Below are 22885 nucleotides of genomic sequence, written 5' to 3'. Positions count from 1 at the left end.
TAATGCATTGGGTCATTTTTTCTTAGGGTTTTCTGTCCATCCCCAGAATCAGTCTGAAACCATTTTAAACATCTTGAGGAAAATAGAAGATATTTCTACTTTGTTTCTCAGAGGTAGAATACCAATAAATACCCAGGCACCTGTAATGTGTGCTGGGGTTGTGTAGAACAGATATTTAAAAGGTACATGTACTTTGTCCTCAGGTGAGGTTACAGATGAGTCATTAGACCACATGGTCTTGCTGAGCTCTGAGGAGGGTTTTCTGGAGCCATGCTAGAAACCACACACAATTTGGGACTCGCAAGAATGTTTGAAAACAGTATAAATCACCTTTGACAGGAAGATTAAAAGTTTGAAGTCTGTTTCAAGATCTGCTTAAATGTGACAATTTAAGACACTTAATACTGTCTAATGTAATGAAATGATGTCTATACTGCATAAATGCAAGTTAGTAATAAAATACTTTGCTTTCATCATAGTGGTAGTTTTCTCACCATGATCTAAAAAGGGGAGGTAGAGGAAGTGGTAGAGAGCTCTGTAGACCTTTCTGTACTATTTTAGTTCCTTCATCTACAGGTCTCCATTTCACTCATTTTTAAAAAGGTCTTAACCAGGGCATCCAAACTCACCAACTGAGAGAAACAGAATCTCTCTAGTGTATTTGTAGGTATGCTTTTGTGTTCTGCCAGACTTGGTTTAGTTACAATAAAATCTTTGGTACAGTTTCCAATGTAGACTTTAGGTAGTAACTAGGCAGAAGTTACAGCTAAGGGACAACTTAATCACTAATGGTAGATACAGGAAAGGCTTCTACTCAAGACAGTGCTGAGTAGTTATGCTGCACATGGGAAGTAGACTGAACAAAGAAAGTGACTTTAAAATGAAAAATGTGCTGACTCCGTATAAGGAAGGTCTATGCTTTGAGAATGGTAGAATGTATGGGTGGACCTTAGTAAAGCAGGAGTGGGCAGTAACAGGCAACACAAGCTTGCACCTTCCCTGTGTTAAGCCCTTCATGTTCACTTTATCCATTTCTTGAACTAATGTTTGAACTGTCATATCCCTGTGTACAGATTATGGAGCTAAGATCCAGAGAAATTAAGACACTTTATGACATTATATAGTCGAGAAAGTCAGTGCTTGGATTTGAATCCAGAAATCTCAACTCTGCATTGTGTACATTGTATCTGATTAACAAAAAAGACACATTGCAGATTAGAGTGGCCAAGAAGTACAGCTGAAAACAGAAGAGGCTCCTTAACTTGAAGTGTGTGCCAAAATATATTCAGTGAGAATATCAAATTGTGTGATGCACTGTATGCGGCATCCCTGTTTGTTTTAAACTCACAAATCCCTTCAGCATAAAACCAGTGTACCTGATGCATTGCAAGCAGACACAGACATGGGTGACTTTATGAGCAGAGGTAAAGTTACAAGTGCTGTGTGTGACCTTTATAGAAGAAACCCACCTGCCTTGAACAAACCCAGTGGATACACTAGCAAAACATTGATGAGAGAGAACTTGTTACTCCTTTTTGTGTTCACTGGTTTTAAAATGTTTTCAAGTAAACCTTCCCTCCTTATTACATCTGATGTTTCCTACATTTGTCAGAAAGATAGTTTCATGTTTTTAGTCTTAGGCCAGAAGTTGTTCATGTCTGTACTCAATCAGCTTTATTTGTATACCACATATATTCATAATATGATTTAGCAATGTCGAGTTTTATTTTTATGTTTTGTTTTTGTTTTTGTTTTGTTTGTTTGGTGCTGGGGATCAAACCCAGGATCTTACAGAACAATCAAACCCAGGTGTTCTACCACTGAGCCACATAACCAGCTGAATTTTGTAGAAGCAGAGCTTCATTTAAAATGGGGTTTTCTAAGTGTGTTGAAGAGAACAGTATATATAACGTTGTAGTTTTCCCCTATGTAGTTGATTCAAGAATTTTGAAGGTGTCGCCGGGCGGTGGTGGCGCACGCCTTTAATCCCAGCACTCGGGAGGCAGAGCCAGGCGGATCTCTATGAGTTCGAGGCCAGCCTGGTCTACAAAGTGAGTTCCAGGAAAGGCGCAAAGCTACACAGAGAAACCCTGTCTCGAAAAACAAAAAAACAAAAAACAAAAAAAAAGAATTTTGAAGGTGTCTCATCTACCTAGTGATTCAAAAGAGTATCTTAACGGGTTGGGGTGACTGGTTCTTCCCTTCCTAATGGAACTGAAGTTTGTTAGCATATAGTGTAGTCTCTTTATAATCCAGTCTTAATAGGTCTTGCTACTATTGAAGATCAGGTTGAAGCCATCGTCCTTATAGTAGCATGATTAGTACTTGATTAGTAGCATGATATTAACTATTTAAAGATTCCAGATTTCCCTGTCGTGATCAAAAGAACATCCTTAGGAAATTTTCCTAAACGATTCCTGCTCTCTTGCAAAGAGGAAAAGAGGATAGAGATACTTGTCATATGCTTGAATCATTGGGGCCACATAGACCCATTTTCTGCTCTGAAGGCTCAGAGATCGATCAGAAATATTACATCATACTTAGAATGTGAAATCACAGTGCCTGGTAGTAGAATTTGTGTGTTAACTGGAGATTGCTTACTTGCAGGGAAAATGCTGGTGAACCAGATTCCTGGAGCAGTTTATCCTATGAAATCCCTTACGGAGACTGTTCGGTGAGGCACCATCGAGAATTGGACGTCTATACGTTGACTTCTGAATCTGAATCACATCGTGAATCCCATGGAGACAGTTGTACTGGACATATTTTTAAACTTATGAATATCCAACAGCAGCTAATGGTAAGGGAACGTTTTCATTTTTAGTTAGTTGTCTGCCTATCCCCCTCCCCCAACAAGTCTTGATATAATTAGAGTGTAAATTGATAAAGCATTGTTAGTTTTCAGTGTTGGTGTGCTGGTTAGTATTTTGTCACCTTGAACCAAGCTAGAGTCATTTTGGAAGAAGAAACCTCAATTGAGAAACAGCTACAAGGGCTTAGCCACTGGGTGGGTAGTCTAGGGTTGTATGAGAAAGCTGAGCAAGCTATGGGAAGCAAGTCAGTAAGCAGCATTCTCCACAGTCGATCAGCTCCTGCCTCCAGGTTCCTGCTTGAGTTTCTGCCTTTATATCCTGCAATGATGGACTATACCTGAGAGTTGTAAAATGTAGTAAACCCTTCCCTTCCCAAGTTAGATTTGGTCATGGGGTTTATAACAGCTATAGAAAACAAACTGAGGCAGTTGCCACTTACGATACAGAACTAGCAGAGGACTGTAGCTAGAGTTTTCCTGCCTGGCCCACAGTCAGGACAAATCTCTCTCACTTTTCAGTCCCACAGCCGCTCAGACCCAACCAAGTAAACACAGAGACTTATATTGGTTACAAACTGTATGGCCGTGGCAGGCTTCTTGCTAACTGTTCTTATAGCTTAAATTAATCCATTTCCATTAATCTATACCTTGCCACATGGCTCGTGGCTTACCAGCATCTTCACATGCTGTTTGTCATCGTGGCGGCTGACAGTGTCTCTCTGACTCAGCCTTCCACTTCCCAGCTTTATTCTCCTCCTTGTCCCGCCTATACTTCCTGCCTGGCCACTGGCCAATCAGTGATTTATTTATTGACCAATCAGAGCAACACATTTGCCATACAGAACATCCCACAGCAGAGGACTGGGATTTTCCTTCCTTCCTTCCTTCCTTCCTTCCTTCCTTCCTTCCTTCCTTCCTTCCTTCCCTCCCTCCCTCCCTCCCTCCCTCCCTCCCTCCCTCCTTCCTTCCATCCCTAACCCAGAAGCTATCGTCAGTCAATAACTGCTCATAAAGGAAAAATTAGTTTTTTCAAATAGTCTCACTGGGTATACAATCCCACTTAAGGACAAGCCCCATGCCCAGCAGTAGGTAGTCAGCACAAAACAAACTTAATTTTGGTGTGCAAATGTTTGTGTCCCTGCACCTCTGTGTTTCCAGTGCTTTTTATTTTGGCTCTTTTTTTTTTTTTTCTCTTTGTTTGTTTTGTCCTATTCTGGTTTGTTTCTTTTTCTTCTATTTTATTTTATGTGTTTTGTTTTAGGTGCCTGTTTGTTTTCTAATGAAAGAGAGAATGAAAGTGTGTAGATTTGGGATGCTGGGGGAGGGGAAACTGTTTAGAATATATTGTTTGAAAAAAAATCTATTTTCAGTGTGTGTGTGTGCGCGCGCGCACGCGCCCTTTATACTGGGCTTGTGTATGGAGATCGGAAGACCAGTGTTTGAGTTGGTTCTCCTTTGGTTGTGGGTTTGGAGGATTAACTTAGGTTCTCAGGCTTGCATGACACAAGTGCATTACTCATTGAGCCGTCTTGCTGGCCCATACAGCTGGGATCTTTAAATTTGAAATTCCTCCCAAATTTCTGAAGTAGCGAACAATACTCATAGTCACTACAGATGTGCAGACGCGTAGCGAGTAGAACAGAATGTCATGAGAAGACATCTTTTTAATGTTTTAGAATGATAGGAGGCCAGAATTTCTAGATTGTTGCTAAAGACCAAGAAGGGAACTGACTCCTTAGGAAAACCCTTTCACCACTGTTCAGGGAATGATGATAGAGCTGCCATGTTTAAATAAATAGTTGACAGTTTAAAAGGTCATCTGAAAACTAAGGGTTTTATAATCCACTCAAACATTGAAGATAAAATGGTTGCCAGACATAAAATCATTACAGACTCCTTGGTAGCATTTATTGTGGGTAATATAGACGTCATATGGCTGCATCTCTCTGGACTGTAGCATCTGAGAAGCTAAGTTTAGGTAATTTTTCCACCCAGTTTATTTCAAAGCTGATTTGATTTGGAAACAGCCTGGTAATAATTTTATTTAAGGTCATCTAGGGCCAGCTCGATGCCAGGGGCGTCTTTGGGAGCAAGCATTATTTCTGAGACAAGTGTGTATGTCTATGCATCCTGTGCGTGCAGTGCTCTCAGAGGGCAGAAGAAGGCATTGTATCCCCTGGACCTGGAGTTCAGTGAGTTGTGAGCCATCATGTGAGTCCTGAGAGTAGAACCCAGGTCTCTTGGAAGAGCAGCCAGTGTTCTGAGCCATCTCTCCAGCCGCCTTCTGCCTTTCTGAATGATAATTGTTTCCAACCTGCCATTTTCCTTTGAATAGACTGTTTCGAAATTATTTTTTTTCGCTTTTGAACTCTCATTTAACGGATAGTCATCTAATTAAGAAAGCTCATCTTGCACATTTCAACATTACTTTGACTATTCTTTAGGCAGCACTGTCTACTTGTTTCTCTGGTCTGCGATGTTCACCTTTCATCAAAGGTGTTGATTTGCTGTCCTGACTTTTAGGCGAAGTGTTAGCCGGCTGATTTTGAATACTCTTAAGGAATATAGCATAGACACATTTAGGGTAAAGTCTGGGTTTTGGCATACTCCTCTCATAGCAAGGATAACACCTGTTACTCTTACCTGCAAACTTTACAATAGCTTTAATGAGCAGGAACAATCTGATGATATACTACTCAGTATATTTACAGATTAATAATGGGTGTATATAAAATTATTTCAATAGGCAAATAATAAATGGAGAACAGATATTTTCAAATAATTATGTACCAAATAGATAGTACTGTAACAGTCACTGAATTTTGATATTATAAACTCATTAAAGGTTTGACTCTGGTTGGTGTCTGTTTTCCTGAGCCTTGTCTGCATATCCATGATATTTTTATATTTATTTTTAATTGTGGAGGGGGCAGGGGTACATGTCAGGGAGTATGTACAAATAAGTGCAGGTGCACTAGAGGCCAGAGGAGGCTTTTGAATTCCCTGGAGCTGTAGTTAGAAGTGGTTGCAAGCTGCTTAATGTAGGTAGGTCTAGTGCTGGGACTAGAAACCTCAGGCCCTCTGCAAGAGCAGTATGCACCCTTCAGCACTGACCAATCTCCCCAGTCCCTTTTCTGCTTACTTTATAAGTTTCTATTAACTGTAAATTTTATTTAGCTTTTCAACATTCTCCCTCTCTCTCTCTCTCTCTCTCTCTCTCTCTCTCTCTCTCTCACACACACACACAAACACAGACACAGACAGTAGTAGAAGTCTACTTAGATAGTCTTCATAGTTTATATAACAGTGTTGCATTCTTTCTATGAACTGTAATTGTTTTAGCCATTTCTTTCATATTTGCTGTATTTATATAATAATATAAAAACTCATAAGCTATGCATGATAATGTGAACCTATAATCCCAGTGGTCAGGAGGCAGAAACAGGAGGATTAAACAATTTTGTAGCCAGCCAGTCTGCATAGCAAGTTTCTCCCACATAGTGAGGGCCTTATCTCAGAGAACAAATAAGCAAACAAAACTACATTACCCAATAATTTTAAGGTGGCAAAAACTATTTTTTGATAAGATTTTTAATACCATGCAGCTCACAGGACCCTTGACAGTAGTTGGTAGTATATGTTCTCTTTTACTTAAGATTTAGTATGGATACCACAAAAACCACTTTTTATCAAACTGATACATAGTCTCCCTAATTCTGAACCTACTTAGTTCATGTATGTTGAGTTGAACATATTTTGAGGATATGGTTATGTGGCTGAATATTGTGGTTGAAAAGAGTTCTAAAACTGGTTAGGTTTTGGATTTACATTAATATTTGAGGCAGATGGAAGTAGACTCTGTGCCTAAGGCTCCTCATTGACTGTTATTTGAAGATGCATTTTAAAAACAAGGCTTTTGAGGCCTAATTTTTAATCTATTTTTTAATATGGAAATCAGTCACTGAGTAGAATCTAAATAAATTTACATCCCACTTGACACACAGATGTGGTCAGAGGTCGCTGCCTCCTGAGTTAACTGAAAAGGCTTGGAAAGACAGTTCTGTCCAACAAGGCTTTGCTTGCAGGTGCCAGTGGCGTCTTTTTCCCCTGGCCGGTTTTGTTTTTTCGCTCCCCCTCCCCTTTCTTTTCATGGTCGTTTTTTTAAAAAGTGTCTCTGGTTTCCTCCTAGAAAACAAACTTGAAACAGATGGACAATCTTATGCCTTTAATGGTGACAGCACAAGGTTCTCCCAGTGTGCCCAGTGCACCAGAGCCAGATGGCCAGTTCCTTTCCGGTGCACCAGAGCCTCCTGACCACCAGCAGCTCTCTTCTGAAGAAACCAAGAGCACTCTGTGCTGCCGAGGGAGTCCTGTGAGGAAGGCTGAAAGGTCCTGTGATTTGTCAAGTGCGGCTGAGGAGGGAAATGTAGCCTGTTCTCCTAAGAATAAAGACGTGGTAGGGAGGAAAGGGGAAGAGGAGGAGCCAGCATCTGCCGTGGGCTCCAGCTCTGCATCTCATCAAGACAGCTGCCTTCAGAGCATACCCGACTGTGGATTAAAGGCCACAGAAGGCCTTCCATCCTGTGGAAACAGAAATGAAGTAACTGGAACAAAATATTCTGGAGTGACCACAGGTCAGCAGCCCCCGAGCAGCCGGGGCAATGTGCTTCAGGAAGTCATGGTCACAGAGCCAGGGAGATGCCAGCATTCTTCTGGAAGGGAGCTCCTAGACAGATCTTCAGCAGATGCTGGTGCCCCAGAGAATGCAGGGGAACTAGAACCTAGCTCACTGAACCCAAGTGCTACCATCCAGAAGAGTAAGCATCAAGTAGGGGAAGGCACAGAGGGAGGATTTGAGAATTCTGATGTCAGCACGGCCGAGGCGTCCGGTGTTCAAGCTTTAGACGAACCTGTGGAGAAAGCCAATATTACAAACCATGTCTTGGCTGCCAGCGCCCTGGGTGCCAACATGGCTGCTGAGTCTTTGCCTGCCTTGAGTCCTGGAGAAAGCCTCATTGAGAAAACTGGAACGGAAACTCAGGAGGGAAGTTGTGAGGAGAGAACTGATGCTCTAAGTGTCCAGAGCTCTCTGGTGTTTCCAGCTGCTGCAAAAGACAAGATTTCAGGTGGACCAGCACCTGATACTCCCCTAGCAGGCCTGTGTGAGACACCATCACCCTTGGCTTTAACCTTTTCTGGGCCAAAACCAGATGGGATGCCAAACCAGAAATCAGAATCTAATTCATGGCATGCTCCAAGCCAAAACAGCCAGGCGCTGCCCTGTTCTCCAACTGTGGCTGGTACGTCTTGTGCTGAGTCTTCGTGTCAGCAGAACACAGTGACTTCTAGTGGTGAGTTGGTTGTAAAACACTGCTGTGGTGAAGTTAGTCTGCCCGATAGCACAGTAGTGCAGCCAAACACGCAGGATCCATGCACCGCCCTCGGCCCAGAAGACCCACAAGCGGACACAGTCGCTTCTGACACCGTAGAAACTACCCAGGAATCTGTGGGGGTTTGTCCTCCCTGTGTTCTACATGCAGAGAGCCAGGGAGAAGATTTAAAACAAGATCCACCTTTAACAAATATGCTGGAGGGTGTTTCACGTTTGCCTTCAGTTGTCCCCCAAACCGAGAAAGAACAAGTGCCAGAGCGGGTATCACCACCAGGCAGCAGTTTCTCTCTGGCAAGCAGTCCAGAGAGTGAATCAGTAACCAAAGATGACGCACTTTCTCCTGTCCCCTCCCAGAAAGAAAAGGGAACAGCAACTCCTCGGCTCCATAGAGCTATAGCTTGTAGAGATGGCCCAGATGGAGATTCAGATGATCCTAGTAAGCTAGGAGACGAGGCCACTGGCCTGTCTACACCCTCTGCTGTAGAGCTTCAGCCCAGCATGGGGAATACCAGCCCCGTAAGCTTTGGTGGAGATCACGAGGGCCCCGGGCCAACATCGACACCCGAAGTTCTGAGCGACTCTTCACTACAAGGTGTGGATAAAGCTGCTTTGGTCTCTGACTCTCTTCTGCCTGAAGAAGGTGGCAGTCTGGTGGTTCCAGAGAGCTCAGCAGCTCTGGGGCAAGATGACAAGGATAAAGCAGTGAGGTGTTCCTCCGTTAAAGAAGACATGCGTTCTTCAGAAATGTCAAGGGAAAACGAGCGAACACCACCTCCTGGCCAAGCAATAGCAAGGTCATGTGAAAACCCTGTGCCAGCCGTGTGTGCTGGGGAGAAAGCAGCGCAGCCCAGTACCTCACCAGGCACACCCTCTGCCGGTCTGAAAACAGAAACGAAGCACAACAAGGAAGTGGCCCCACAGGTCTCCCCGCCGACTGAAGGTGGGGCTAGAAAGAGCCTGGTGCCACCAACAGCAAGTCTGGCTGCGGATTCAAAGCAGGAAGCCTCAGATACAGAGCAGAGCAGTTCATCTCTGTTGCCAACTCTGCTTCCAGATGGGTCTGAGGCCCTTCCTTGTAATCAGCCTTCTGCTCTGGATGTTGGTGTGGATACTCAGTTCCAAGAGAAAGCCCATGCTTGTGAGGTAAGCAGAAATGTAATGGAAAATGTTCCAGTGCCTAATGCTTTATCAGCTCCTGCTAAGCCCAGAAGTGAGGATATAGCACACCCCGTCAAAGACAGTCCAGTTTCAGAGTTGTTTAACCAAGAGAAGAAAATGACTCCATGTCTGCCAGAAGCTTTACTGGACAAAGGTGTCACTGGCTCACAGGAAGTCATAACCCCAGAGATAGTGCCACTTGATTGCAAGGGAGAAAAACTGGAGGGAACAGACCTCAGCTGTGCCATGAGTAACTCTAAAGAAGCCCCAAATGATGAAGAAACAACGCAGCCTCTTGCCAGGGACCTCCCCACAGATACAGGACCCTCAGCTCTCAATGACAGTGTCCTCCCAGCTGACATGAAGCGTGTCACACAGACCTCAGTCCAGGGAGAGGAAAGGAATGCCACCTCTCTACCTGGAACCCAAGCTGCACCTGTGCCTACGGGGGCAGACCCCATAGAGGAGACCGCCACTCGGATAGTGAAGGCTGTCATCGAGCGAGTCAGGGCCTCCAACACGCTGTTGACTAAAGGAAAACTCAGTAATCCATCACTGTCCATCCCAGAGACTGAGCAGCTGCAGAACGTTTGCACAGAGAGTACATGTGCTTTCCTACCTGGGGAGACCCTGCCAGTGGGTAATACTCGTGCAGAAACCACTGGGAACTGTGTTGTTGAAACAGAGGAATCAGAGAAAATGGTTCCACCTGTCGACAGGCCTGAGCCAGCACCAGGTAAGCTAAGCGGTTTATAAAATTAACAGCTTCAGAAGCATGTTTCTGTTATGTACCGGTAAGAGTGTGGGTGTCGTTACTGTTTTAAGGTCTTGCTTGCTCAGTAGTGTGAGTTGCCAAGTTAATAGTCAGTACTGTCAGGAAACACGTGTCATCTTGAGTTGGACAGATTTTACTTCCTGTATTATAGACGCAAAGCTTGGGGTTTTTTTTTTAGCTTACACTGGAGCCGTGACAGTGTCTAAATCCGGAAGACAGTACCTGGATCTGAGATGGTGTCAATCAGACAATTTAGTTCTTTTTCTTTAGAACCACGGAACACAGTGCTGAAATGAATGTGCTTTGTCTACAAATTGGAAACTCTCCCAAGTCATTGTCTGTATGTAACGTAAGGGAATTTAAAGTCAGGCTGCCTTCCCGAACAGCTGTTTTCGAGAAGTGCTCTTTTAAATGAACATCTAAAATGGTGATATTAGGTCACTGGTGAAGTCGGGGATTTGTACTCCCTCCTCTTCCTGCCCGGGGAACAGACTCCCAGGTTTGCCGCCTCGCCTTCGGGCAGAGTCTGGGAATGCAGGGTCCTGCGCAGCACAGGGGTAGGATACAGGATTTCCGCCCAGGCCCAGCCTGCTGTGCTGCTGTCAGACGGGCAGACCTTGTGTCTGCTTATCTTGGTGAAGCAGCTGCACTGGGCAGATTGCTCAACACAGGCGGCCTGTTCCATCGGTGGGTAACCATGTCGAGAGAGAGCAGAGAGAAACCACCAGTGCTCAGTGGGATGAACTCGCTCAGCAGAGCTGCTTACGGTTTTTGAGACTGAAGCTGAAACTGGAGTCGGAATGGCTGTCCATCTTGTCTTCTGAAGTCCCTGAAGGTCAGTTGGATGCAGACTTTTATACACCACCTGCTACCAGCTGTACCATGCCTCTCTGATGCTTTTTTGATAGTTTTTTTTTTTTTTAACTGTTGGCAATGCTTTTAAGTATAATACATGTTAGAATTGCGGGGGGGGGGGGGGGGTTGGAGAGAAATGAACAAACAAAAAACAAAGAAATTCTTTGGGAAGACGGGATTTAAACACGATGCCTATGCCCTGATGAAGGGCTTTTTGGCCGTTTTAAAGCCCAACTTCCAGCAGTGGTTAAATGATTTAAGGAAGCTGAGGTGGGACTTCGGGTTTTTTAATTTAGTACTGTTTTAGGTTGACATCTATCTCAACATTGAAATGAGGTCTCTAATACTTAAGACAAGGCACCAGGACACATCTATTTTGGGGGCCTTGGCAGGTTGTCATTTCAGAAGCCTGGGAGTGGCTGTAAGTTGATGCCTGACTGTTTTCCTTTCTTTGGGTGTTCTGTCCTTGGCCACCCTGAGTGGGATTAGTTCTCCTTCTTGTTCTGTGATCACAATTTGACCCTAGCAACTGTGAACTATGAAGTTTGTGTCTGTATCACTGGATCAGAAAAGGTTAAAAAAAAGGAAAAGGAAAAAAAAACCCAGCAGAATCTTAGACTTTTGTTTTTAAGTATATACAACTGTAATAAAGATACTAAGAAATGGTGTGAAGTTCTGAAGCTTCTTTAAGCTTTGAAAGTTAGTGAGTTCGGGGTTGGGTATCTTGTGTAATGGGTTACTTGTTTTGTTACCAAAAGGACTCAGTAGGGTTGGTGCTCAGCCTCTAACTTCAAATAAAAGTAGCCAGTGGTGAAGAAATTGGTGCTGTCTTCACGAAATAGCCAGGGTTGAGGAAAGTCCCTGGTTACGTTGCCTTAGAAAAAAAAGCACCTGAGTGTGATCTCATAGCCAAGGGTATTTTTTGTGAAGGTTGGGTTTATTCATGGATTGTTTTATGGGTCAAGTTTAGTTGTTGATTGGGAAGGAGCCTGTAAAAGAAGGGAATGTGACCCTGGCCTCACCGAAAGCATTGATTGATCGCCGAGTCTAGAAGGTTGATGGTGCTTGACCAAACAGTCTTCAGTGATCCGTTTACGGTTGTCACTGGTCCATATTTCCCATTGATTGCATATAGGAAAGGTGAGGTTATGCTAAAAATCACATTCCTCGGTAAAATAAAAACCATATTCCCCTTCACACACACAGTTTCTCTCTCTCTCTCTCTCTCTCTCTCTCTCTCTCTCTCTCTCTCTCTCTCTCTCTCTCTCTCTTAGAAAAGGTTTTCTTCGAGGGTTTTTTGTAAAGGGGTTTACTTCAATTTTTTTTTCTTAATGAAACTTGATTGTATGAAAGCTAACAGATTTTAGTTCTCTGGACAAGCAAACTTGGCCACCTATTTTAAATTGCTAGTAAGATTGTATAGTTATAAAAGAAAAGACAGTAGAAAGAATTATGTATGTTCTTTTGCTAGAGATGTGACTTTCCTAATCAAAAATCTTCTAGAGGGTCACGCATGCTGTTATTGTGAATGTATCTTAATGTGATTTATTCTTTGATGAGAGCAACCTCAGTCTTTTAGATGGGGATTGCTTTTATTGCCAGAGTAGTAGCATTGGGAGATTATTAACAACCACATGGAAATGAGGCAGAATTTCCATTTATATTTGGAAAATGAAGGTAAATTTTGACTATTCAATCAGTATTTCCTCTTTAAAGAAATGTCAGAAGTCTAAATTTGCCTTAAACATCATTATCATCACTTCCTGCTTTTGCTTGACCATGTGGTGGCCCAGTAAGAGAAACTATTACTGTTGGGTCTGTTGAGAGCATGGTCAGTATAGAGACAGACTATTTAATACTGAAACAACAACAGAAAAATTAAAAAAGCTTTTTTTCAGAAGGAAAAGAGTGTCTAATTCTTTACTATATTTTGCTTTTGGAAGAAATAGTAGTTTAAAAAAATAATTTACTGAAATTATCCAGTCTTACTGATTAAATTGACAGTATAGACCAGGGTCTGTAATATATATTTTTTTAAGTGATTCTCGTCCCAGAAGCTCATTCTCATTTTCAGTGGCTTTCCATTTTATCTGTACAAATATATTTTGCTATAATGGTGTCTAAAATGTACTGCCTTATTTCAGATATTAGTCTGTACCCTTTTAGTTTATGAGTTTACTGACACATGAGTTTTCATAGCTTTTCATGAAAAGTCATTAATGAAATGGACACTTAGTAGACATCGAGTTGAAACTCCTTTAGCTCTAAATTCATTTAAAAACTGGGAACCGGTCACAGAACCATGTGATAAGTAGTAGCTCAGTGTGGGGTCATAAATGGCACCAGCTCCTGCCATTTAATGGAAAACCAAACAAAACAGATGAAACCTGGAGTTTGTTGTGTAAATACTAAAGCACACAGGAACCTTTTTTTTTTTTTTTTTTAAATCAAGTGCACTCTCTCTGAATAACCCATATTCTCTTCAGAAATGCCAGACACTAAAGCTGAAGATGAAGTGGATTTTCTGAGTAAAACCAGAGCTCCTTCTGAGGAGGAGGCTGTAGGAAATGGAACTACCACACCCAAGACGAAGCAAGGCCCTGGGACCCAGGCGGTAAGTGGCATCTGCAGGCCTGTGTGGACAGAGTGTTTCAGCTTGCTCTGCTTTTGTGATCTCTAGCCTCAGTTTTTGCAATAGGATGGCATATATCTGTGGTTCTTATCCTTCCTTTCTTGTCTGCTTTTGAACTGAAGGGTATATTTTTCTTAAACTTGTGTTGGTGCCATCAAAGCTCTGGAATTATCTCTCCTACACGAGTCCTTTGGAGATGACAGTGAAAACATTTTTCCTGTGAGCACAAGGCTTTGAAACTGTCGGTACATTTACAGTGACACAGCAAGAATGTACACCAAAGGGCATCCGTGCGCCTCATCAAACATGGCTTGCTCTTTGTGTCTTCATGGTGAAGGGCACCATAAAGTGTCTAAGATATGAAGAATGTCAGTGTTAGCCAAGAAAAAAGTTGAGTAAATATGTCCTTAGCAGCTTCATGAGGATTCATACATTAGTAAATCCACCATTCAAAGAAAATATGCTTGGTACCTCTTTATATTTGTAGAATTGTATACCCACCACTGCCCATATTTTATTTTTCGAGATTTATTCACGTGTACGTTTGTTTTGCTCGCAAGTACGTCTGTGTACCATGTGTGTGCAGTGCCCAGAGACCCCAGAAGAGGGCTTCAGAAGGGCAGTCAGTGCTTTTAACCACTGGGCCTTCTATCCAGCCTGTCTGTTTATGTTCTTGTGACATCATCATCTCAAAAACCTCATGCTCACTGGCAGCCTGCCCTGCCTTTCTCCCTTCCACTGACCTGCTGGTAGTCAGGAATCTAATTTCTCTTTCTATACATTTGACTTTCATGAACTTCATATAAATGGAATTATAGAGCATGTGCTCATGTGCTGGCTCCAGTGACTTAGCATAGTATTTTGAAGTTTTATTTGTGTTGCATCATTGATTATTACCAGGTAGTATTTCATTGTAAAGATGTACCATTGTAAATAAGGTATGTATTTTGGAATGCTTTATGTTTGGGCTGTTAGAAATCATACGGCTTCTGTGGACACACACATTATGTAGACATGTTTTTGTGTACCTACCAGTGAAATTGTTGGGCCATATAGTCATTCCAAATTTAATATTCAGAATTTTAAAAAATGATTATTTTAATTATTGGGAGAGGGGTATGTGAGCATGAGTGCAGGTACCTCTGGAGGCCAGAAGAGTGTGTAGGATCCCTTGGAGCTAGAGTGGTCTGGGTGCTGTAAATGGGACTTGGTTCCTCTGGAAGAGCAGCATATGCTCCTAACCACCGAGCATCTCTTCAGCTCCTTCAGTGGGTTTTTAAAAACATTTTCTTCTGATTAAAGTTAATAACTTGCAGATCAAGGAAACTTGCTGAGAAGACCTTGTATTCTGTACTTTGAATTTTGTGCTAGCCAAAGACGGGCTTTTAGAACTCTGACCAACAAGTTAATGTGCTCATGTACACTGCCCTTAGAAAGCCAGTGTGCTTGGCTAGACCTGACAGAGTATTATTTTTGCCTTTCAAAGGCCAGAGTGGCATTTTCATTAAAATTACCACAGTATGTAAACAGAACTGTACCATCCCAAAGTGCTTGATGTTATGAGATGATAACAAAGCCTCATTTTATTGGAGTACAGTCGTAAGAAGGTGCTGGCCATTCCAACCCACCCCTTGTTGCAGATAATGTTCATGCCTGGGTGTTTACTTGTATAGCAAGCATTTTTCAGATAAATGTTGCTTTTGCCCCCCAGGGAAGAAACGAGAATATAAGATTTGTGGGTGCATGTATCTTTGTTCCAGAAGCCCCTCAGAAGGGGAAGGAGCAAACTCAAGTCCTTGAACTTAGTGCCTCTAGTTTGGTTTGAGTTGTTCTATCCCAGTTCTCTTGTTTCTTTCTGTAGTTTTAGGAGTTGAAAGAAAGAATACACTTCTGGTTGCTCAGCATACCTCATTTTCCTGAAAAGGAGTAGAGCCTAGAAGAATCATGTGACTAGCATCAGAAGCAGGTGGAATCTGGGGCTAGTCTTTAATTTAGGATGGAGGGAACCTCTTACCTTGTATTTTGTGTCCATTCCTACCTGGTGCAGAAAACATATACCAATACAATTTTCAGTTCGTGAAAATTTTTCAGGTGTAAAGGAAGTTTTTGTGTTAGCAGCATTATTAAAATGATGGAAATCTGACCACCGCTCCCCTCTCCCCTTAGTGTCGTGCCCAGACTTGCTCTCTCTGCTGTGAACTGAAAGGAAAACCCATGGACACAGACGTCAACATTTTCTGTGTCTTACCTTCTTTTCCAATTTAACTCTTCTCTTTTTATCCATTAACTATATTTTCACTGTGTCAGAAGAGAACAGAGGTCTGTAGGAAAGTTTTAGTCTCTGTAGGACATACATATAGTCTTTGCCTTAGCTTGTTGTCTTTGCTCTCACAGTTGGAAAGCAACAGTAGGTGGAATGTTTCTGTGCTTTAGTGAACCCTTGTTTTAGACACTGAATTTTGAATTCCATATGATGTTCACAGCATTAAATATTTTTGCTTTAAATTTTTCCAGGCATTAAAAAATAGAAAATCTACTCTTAGACTGTTTTTCAAGGACTGTATAAAACCAGTAGTAGGCTACTGGCAAGTAGTGTGTAAACTTCTGGCAAAAAGAGTACTGTGTACCAGTGAAAGTTGAGCAAGCAAGCAAGTGGATTTGTTTTTCCATTCCCTTCTGTCTTCTCGATTTTCCTTTTAAAAAAATGTTAAGTTGGGCATGGGACTATACCCATGTAATCCTGGTACTTGGGAAACTGAGGCAGGGGAATTGCCATGAATTCAAGGCCAGCCTGGGCTCTGTATATCAAGACTTAGTTTTAAAACAACAACAACAAAAAAATTGTTCTCTTGTATAACCTCTAATTACTACACTGTAAATTGGGTAAGAGAGCTCAGTTCTGTCTGAGCTAGATGTTTGGCTTAGCCTCTGTTTAATTCAATTTTCTCATCTCTGTTCATCATCTTAGCCTTAACGTTCTAGTGTCTCTATTTAGGAAAAGGTTGACTGAGTTTGTGATTGTAGTTGGGGGTGGAGTGGCATTTGTTTAATGTTATTTAATCCAAACTTTCTGACACATGCCCAGGCTTTGTTTTGACCTTGGGAATAGGCCAGTCATTGCTTCATTGAATTATTGCTTCATTGACTCATTCTATTCCAAGTAGAAAACAGAACAAATGCGTTTGTCTGATGACCTGCAAGACTAGAATGATAGGGAATTTGTGGCAGTTTACTAATAAGTATAAATACAGAATCCATTTGAAGAGAAACCTGTGGTTGATTTCCTGTTTTCTTAGTCCAGGTGAACTGATGCTTGGTGTGCCAACCAAGCTGTTCATATTTCTTACTCCTTAAGACTACTTAGCATGTGCTAGAAGTCCAACTTTAGAGAATAAGTGCTTTAAAATCATGGTACATACAGGAATTAGGCAATATTAAATTTGATGTTCCATGATAGTCTCAGGAAAAACTTGAATATTAAATGCCACAAAGTTCTGCAAATCTCTAGGTTGACAATTGTTTACAATCCAGGAGGCAAAGTTGTGAATATACTTATAAGGTTCCCTCATATATAGCACTTATAATTGTGATTTGTTAAGTATTGCCAAAGTCTTACTAGCAGTTAGAACTCAGTACTAAACATTGATTCCTCTTACGTATTTGTCTAATTTCAGGGGTCTCTAGATTGTCTTCTGGGGCCTTTTCACCCTTGGGGGTGGAGAGGGATGCTCAGAAATGTCTGGCATACAAGTACAGCCCTAGATGAACATTACTCTTATTGCTTAATAACTTCAGAGTCTGATGTCCTATCATTGAAATAAGGAGTAGACAAGGATTCAGGCTCTGTTTCTACCTACTCAACTTACATAATAAAAGCTTTGGGAATAGCATCATACAATAATTTAAGTTGAGAGTTGTGAAAATTGGTTTATTTCTGAGACCTTGAAAATTTGAAAAGACCATACAGATTATGGAACATCTTCACTTTATAGAAATGATTCGGGGTAATTAAATACCTTGTTTCACCATTAGTTAAACTGTCATCTGGGTTGTAACCCAAGCTTGTACTGTTGAATGTTTCTGTTATACTGTTGTTCTTTCCTAAAGAGTCGCCCTAAGGATATTTACTTGGTTTAGGGTGAGTTTTCCTCTTTAAGACAAGTGTCCCTAAATGGTTCTTTTTTACATACTTCGAGTCTAACCTATTACATTAACTCTTCATGCTTTCTGTTACAAAAGGAGAAATTTTTCTGTTTAGGATCAAAGTTGATTTATTTGGTTTTTTAATATCTTATATTCTTATTTAATTTATTTAGCTGCATCTAAGTAACATCAAGGTAGTATTTATCCTAATATTTTTCTAGACTTGAATTTTTTTCCCTCCATAAAGAATGGCATGAAAAGGTATTGTGCTGCATGCCAAATGGGAATTAGGAGAGATGATACTGTGTTTGTACTTGGAGAAACGAAGCTTGGGGACCATTTACCTTGAGAGTATGAGCCACTGGAGTGACGGAAGCATTTCAGATTCCTCTTCCCTCTCCCTTTGCTGAAATCTAAAATCTCCTTATATAACAGTCGTCTTTTATTTGTAAGATATGGCCCAGTTCATTCAGAAAGAGCTTGCTTGACTGCAGTATCTGTTCATTGAGGGCTCTCTGAAATAATTCCTTTCCCAAATGCTCATTGCATAAGCTTATTAACCATGTGGAACAGTTAATCCAGAAAGCCAGTGTATCTTGTCAGGATGCCCATGGGCCTAGCAGCCAGACACTCGAGAGCAAATACATCCAAGGACAACTATAAAATCCCATATGTTGAGGATTAGGTTACTGGGAAAGTATACTTTTGTTGAACATGTTTCCCAAATCAAGAAAGCATTTTCAGTCAGAACTCCTTTTTTGTAGTTACTCACCTAGACATAAGATTAACTGAATTTCTATTCTTAGTTATTTTTTACAGTATCAGCTTTAGTTTTCAAACTATGATCACTGCAGTCTTGGTCTTGGATTGCCTCCTGTTAACATCCTCTAGAGTTCCCTGTTCTTTTATCATTTTTAATGGGAACACAGTGTTTTCTTTCTCATCTTGAGGGGTAAGCTTTTGTTTCCACATATCCAGGAGTTGAATCAAAAACATCTCTGCTTCTTGTTGGCTCTTCACAGCCTTCATGCCTAGTTGCGAGAGGAACGTAGTGTAGTTGCTGAACTACTTGATGACTTAACTAGAAAGCTAATAACACTTTCAAGATGTCTTTCCACCATACCACTCTACTAAGTTTTCAGTTTTTAAAAAGGACCTTTAAAGAATATGTCTGCCATCATATTTACATATATGTTTGTGGTCTTTTTGTCCCCCAGAAAAAAGCAAATTGGCTTTTTTCTGAGTTGCCAATAAATTTTCCCTACACACATTTGACATTTAAGAAAACCCAATTCCCTCCCCCTTAATTATTCCTTTTGGGTACAATATTATAGCCAGCATCAGCCGCAGGGAAGCTTACCCCTGAGTTTTGGGGCAACTTTCTCTAAGTCCTAAACTGGAGAATTTCCAGGAAAAATTTTCAATCACTGTTTCTGTAGATTTTCAGTATAGTTGTGGAAAAGACAGGCCACTAGAAGATCTCATACTGGAAAACCACAATGGTAAAACTCTTGCTTTTGTGTAGAATTATCCAGAAATAACATGTATAAAGATAGGACTTAATGATCTGGCTATACATTTTCAAATATGTATATGACCTCGACTGATTTAATTTCCCAGTCTTCATTTTCTCATGTATACTGGTCTCTGATAATCTCTAATATTTATTCTAGCTCTTAATTTTTGATCAGCATATGCTTCCAACAAAATTGGGATAAGTTCACAAGTGTTGGGGTATGTCTTGTGCATTGAAGCAAAGGACAGTCATGATGGATTTATAAAGATCAGACTTTGGTTAACAACCAAATATTTAACTGGTCACTTTTTCCTTAAATGTTTTCCAAGTTTTTTGCTTTGGGGTCTTTAGTTATGTGACAGTCCAATGTTTTGTTTAGATTTTGAAACAGGGATTCACTCTGTACCCATGGCTGGCCTAGAACTTGGTATACAAGTGGGTCTGACCTGGAACTCAGAGGTCCAGGTGTTTTCAAGGAGTTTATGTTCATCCTCACATTGCCTCCTCTTGAGACAAAAGAAGAAGATATAAATCTTACCACTCTTTGTCCATGTCACTCAACCTCAATTTCCCTTTGTTCATCCTTCCTTCGTTAAGTTGACAAGGAAGACTAGTAGTTAATCTTAAAGAAAAGTGAATGGGGCCCAGTAAACTAAGGGTTTAGTCCCAGTTCTGTTTAGCTGAGTGACTCTGCTTATGTATGGAGAGGCTTGGTTTCCTCGTGTACATTTGGGGTTTTGATGCCTACTCAGTTATTTGCACTGACTTGGGTCAGCATACTTCTAGCATGTAACATCGGTTATAAGCTGTAGATGATTTATTGCCTCGTTTTCAGTTAACCCAAGCATCACACCTACTGTTAAGACTGTGGATAGTGGATGTTAAAAAAACCTCTTGGAAAGAAACTACCAAATTTTGCCAGGCTGTGGTAGTGATTTTTGAATGGTTGTTGGGTTTTTGTGTCACTTCAGGCTTATTCTGAAGGTGCCCAGTAATTTGTCCAGTGCTTGGTTCAATTTCTGTCCCCTGAGTTCTGTGTTTGGCTTCGAGTGTGCTGACATGAAAACAGCCCCTCTCCATGATCAGGCTCACGCTGTGGCAGAAACAGAGAATTACTAAGCCAACAAAGAAGACCAAGTTTGAGTGCTGAAATAGAGTTCTAGGGTTATTTATTAAAAACCAACCTTTCAACACTAAATTCTTCCCTCTAAGAACATTCACTTTTAAAGACTGATGTTAATTTTATGTGATATGTGCTAGAAATACAGGTTTGGGTATAAACATTGTTTTTGCTGGGAACTTGGAAGAGTGATCATGAGGCGATCTTAGGAAAACTGCTTCCTATCATAAGTTCCTATTAAACTTGATGTAACATAATTTAGAACTGCTTTGTTTTGCTTCTTAGATGAGAAGGCTTCTCTAGTAGAAAAATTGAAAAATAATATTATTTAATATGCAGAGAAATATATGCCGTTCCTCAGAGTACATATAACAACCTACAATTTGGGCAGTTATAGACTTCTCATATTTGATATAATATATTTGAAGAAGATGCCTAATGGTGGCTTCCTTGTTGACCATTGAAAGGTTAAATGTTTCTGTGTGGGTGGAATTGTTTTAGGGGTATTGATTTCAAATCAATTTAGTCTCTGAGGCTGCCTGTGGGTTGATTCTATTTATTTTTTAGTAAGACAGGCACTCTTTTTTAGTCAACATGTTATATCAGATACATCAGCATTTTAAAAGGTTAGTTATTGCTTCTGCCTTTAGTGTTCATATAATCTAGTCAAAGCAAAAAAAGCATACGCAGATAGTCACAGTATGTGTAACATGTCATGTCAAATACCATTAGTGCAATGGTGAATCCCAAAAAGATGTGTTTGTCTGAGGTGTAATGGTGTTTCCTGGGTAGTATACACATAGTGCAAGTGATACTGGCATTGAAAAGACCCTTTGACTGCCTGCCTGATATAGTTGACCTGCAAAAATCCTAGAATCACATAAACTCCAGAAAGAAGCTGGTTTGCAAGTAACTAATCTTGTAGGAACCCCAGGTTTAAGAAATTTGAGTAGGAAAGTAAGAAAAATACCATTTACTAGAGAAGTATGAACAATAGAAGTGTTCAGTAGTATATGTGGGAATGTTATCGTTCCTGCTTTAGTACTTCCATTCATACAGTGAAAACTTATCTTCTCCTTACCTTTGATTTCACACACTGATACAGGCCTTCTTCCATTTTGAGAACTCCTAAAGCTGTGTCACTGCATTTAGATAGAAACAGTTGTAAGAACGTAATTTATACTGCTTACACCAATGCACATCTAGTCTTCCAAAAGATGTTAGCTGATGGGAGCTGGCGAGATAGTTCAGTGAATAAGGGCATTTGTAGCCAAACCTGCAGACCTGAGTTCCATCCCTGGGAACCCATGTGGGGAAAGGAGAGACTCGACTCCCAAAGTCCTCCTTTGACTTCCACGTGGGTGCACCTGTACATACATAGGGGGTGTGAATAAATAGTTACATATTTTAAATAAAAGAAAACCAAATTAGCTGTTGTTGAAATACCATTAACAAACTTTATGTAGAGAATATTTTTAGAAGCACATGTAAATACCTCAAGCTTACACCTAGCTCAAAAACAAGATTTAGGCAAAACACATATTATGCTGGTTTTCTTGTCTTTAGGTAGCATTCTGTTCTGGCTAAGTAGTGTGGATTGGTACCTAATGAAGTTTTGAAAGACTTGTTCTGTAGTGACGTGTAATCTTGGGAAAAGTTTTGCTTTAGATGTTACTTTAAAAAAAAAAAAAGATTTATTTATTTATTATGTATACAGTGTTCTACCTGCATGTATGCCTACAGGCCAGAAGAGGGAACCAGGTCTCATTGTAGATGGTTGTGAGCCACCATGTGGTTGCTGGGAAATGAACTCAGGACCTCTGGAAGAGCAGCCAGTGCTCTTAACCTCTGAGCCATCTCTCCAGCCCTAGATGTTACTATTGACAGTAGCTGAAAGAAATTTCTGAAACTGTTTAACCTAATTGTAATAGGAATAATTAGAAAAAGTGTAGTTTCATAGTGGATACCTTGGAAAATATTTGAATGTATAAATAAGACTTTGAGCTTCCAGAAATTTGTGTTAGATGTATGCTTAACCTGTGTACATTTGTAAATATGCATGAATGCATATATTTCTCTTATGTAGAATCTAAGGTAACTTGAGTGTGGTGGCCCTATACCTGAAGAGCTTATACTCAATCAAAGAAATGGGGATTAGGGGATGAACAGTAGAAAGTAATAATCATTTTATTGCCTACAGAGACTAGTAGAAATATTTACTGTAATTGGAGACATCCTTCCTTTGATATTCTTTTTTCTTAAATAGAGCATGGAACTAAATAAAAATGTAAGTATTTAAAGAGCTCTGTATTCCAGATTCTGTAACTATAGGACTCTGAAATTCTCAAGAAATAATTGTTCTCATAGCATCTGGATGTAAGGAATTTTAGTGATCATAGGGTTATACCCTTAAAATCGACAAGGTGTGAATGAATTTGTACCCTAGAAACCTCAGAGCACAAAGCATTGTTTGCCCAGCTAA

At 40.7% G+C, this 22885-nt stretch overlaps 1 protein-coding gene across 1 annotated transcript in view; it reads left to right on the top strand.

The window, feature by feature from the left end:
* Positions 1 to 22885, top strand: part of Akap13 (A-kinase anchoring protein 13) — a 219744-nt gene that overhangs the window by 66761 nt on the left and 130098 nt on the right. Inside the window, exons 5-7 of the mRNA XM_059272911.1 lie at positions 2608 to 2800; positions 7002 to 10098; positions 13479 to 13606. Coding sequence (XP_059128894.1) covers positions 2608 to 2800; positions 7002 to 10098; positions 13479 to 13606 — 3418 coding nt within the window. The remainder of the gene's footprint in view (positions 1 to 2607; positions 2801 to 7001; positions 10099 to 13478; positions 13607 to 22885) is intronic.

Source organism: Peromyscus eremicus, chromosome 1 (genome assembly GCF_949786415.1).
Source record: "Peromyscus eremicus chromosome 1, PerEre_H2_v1, whole genome shotgun sequence".
Classification (NCBI taxonomy): domain Eukaryota; kingdom Metazoa; phylum Chordata; class Mammalia; order Rodentia; family Cricetidae; genus Peromyscus; species Peromyscus eremicus.
This window is presented reverse-complemented; position numbering and strand designations above follow the sequence as displayed.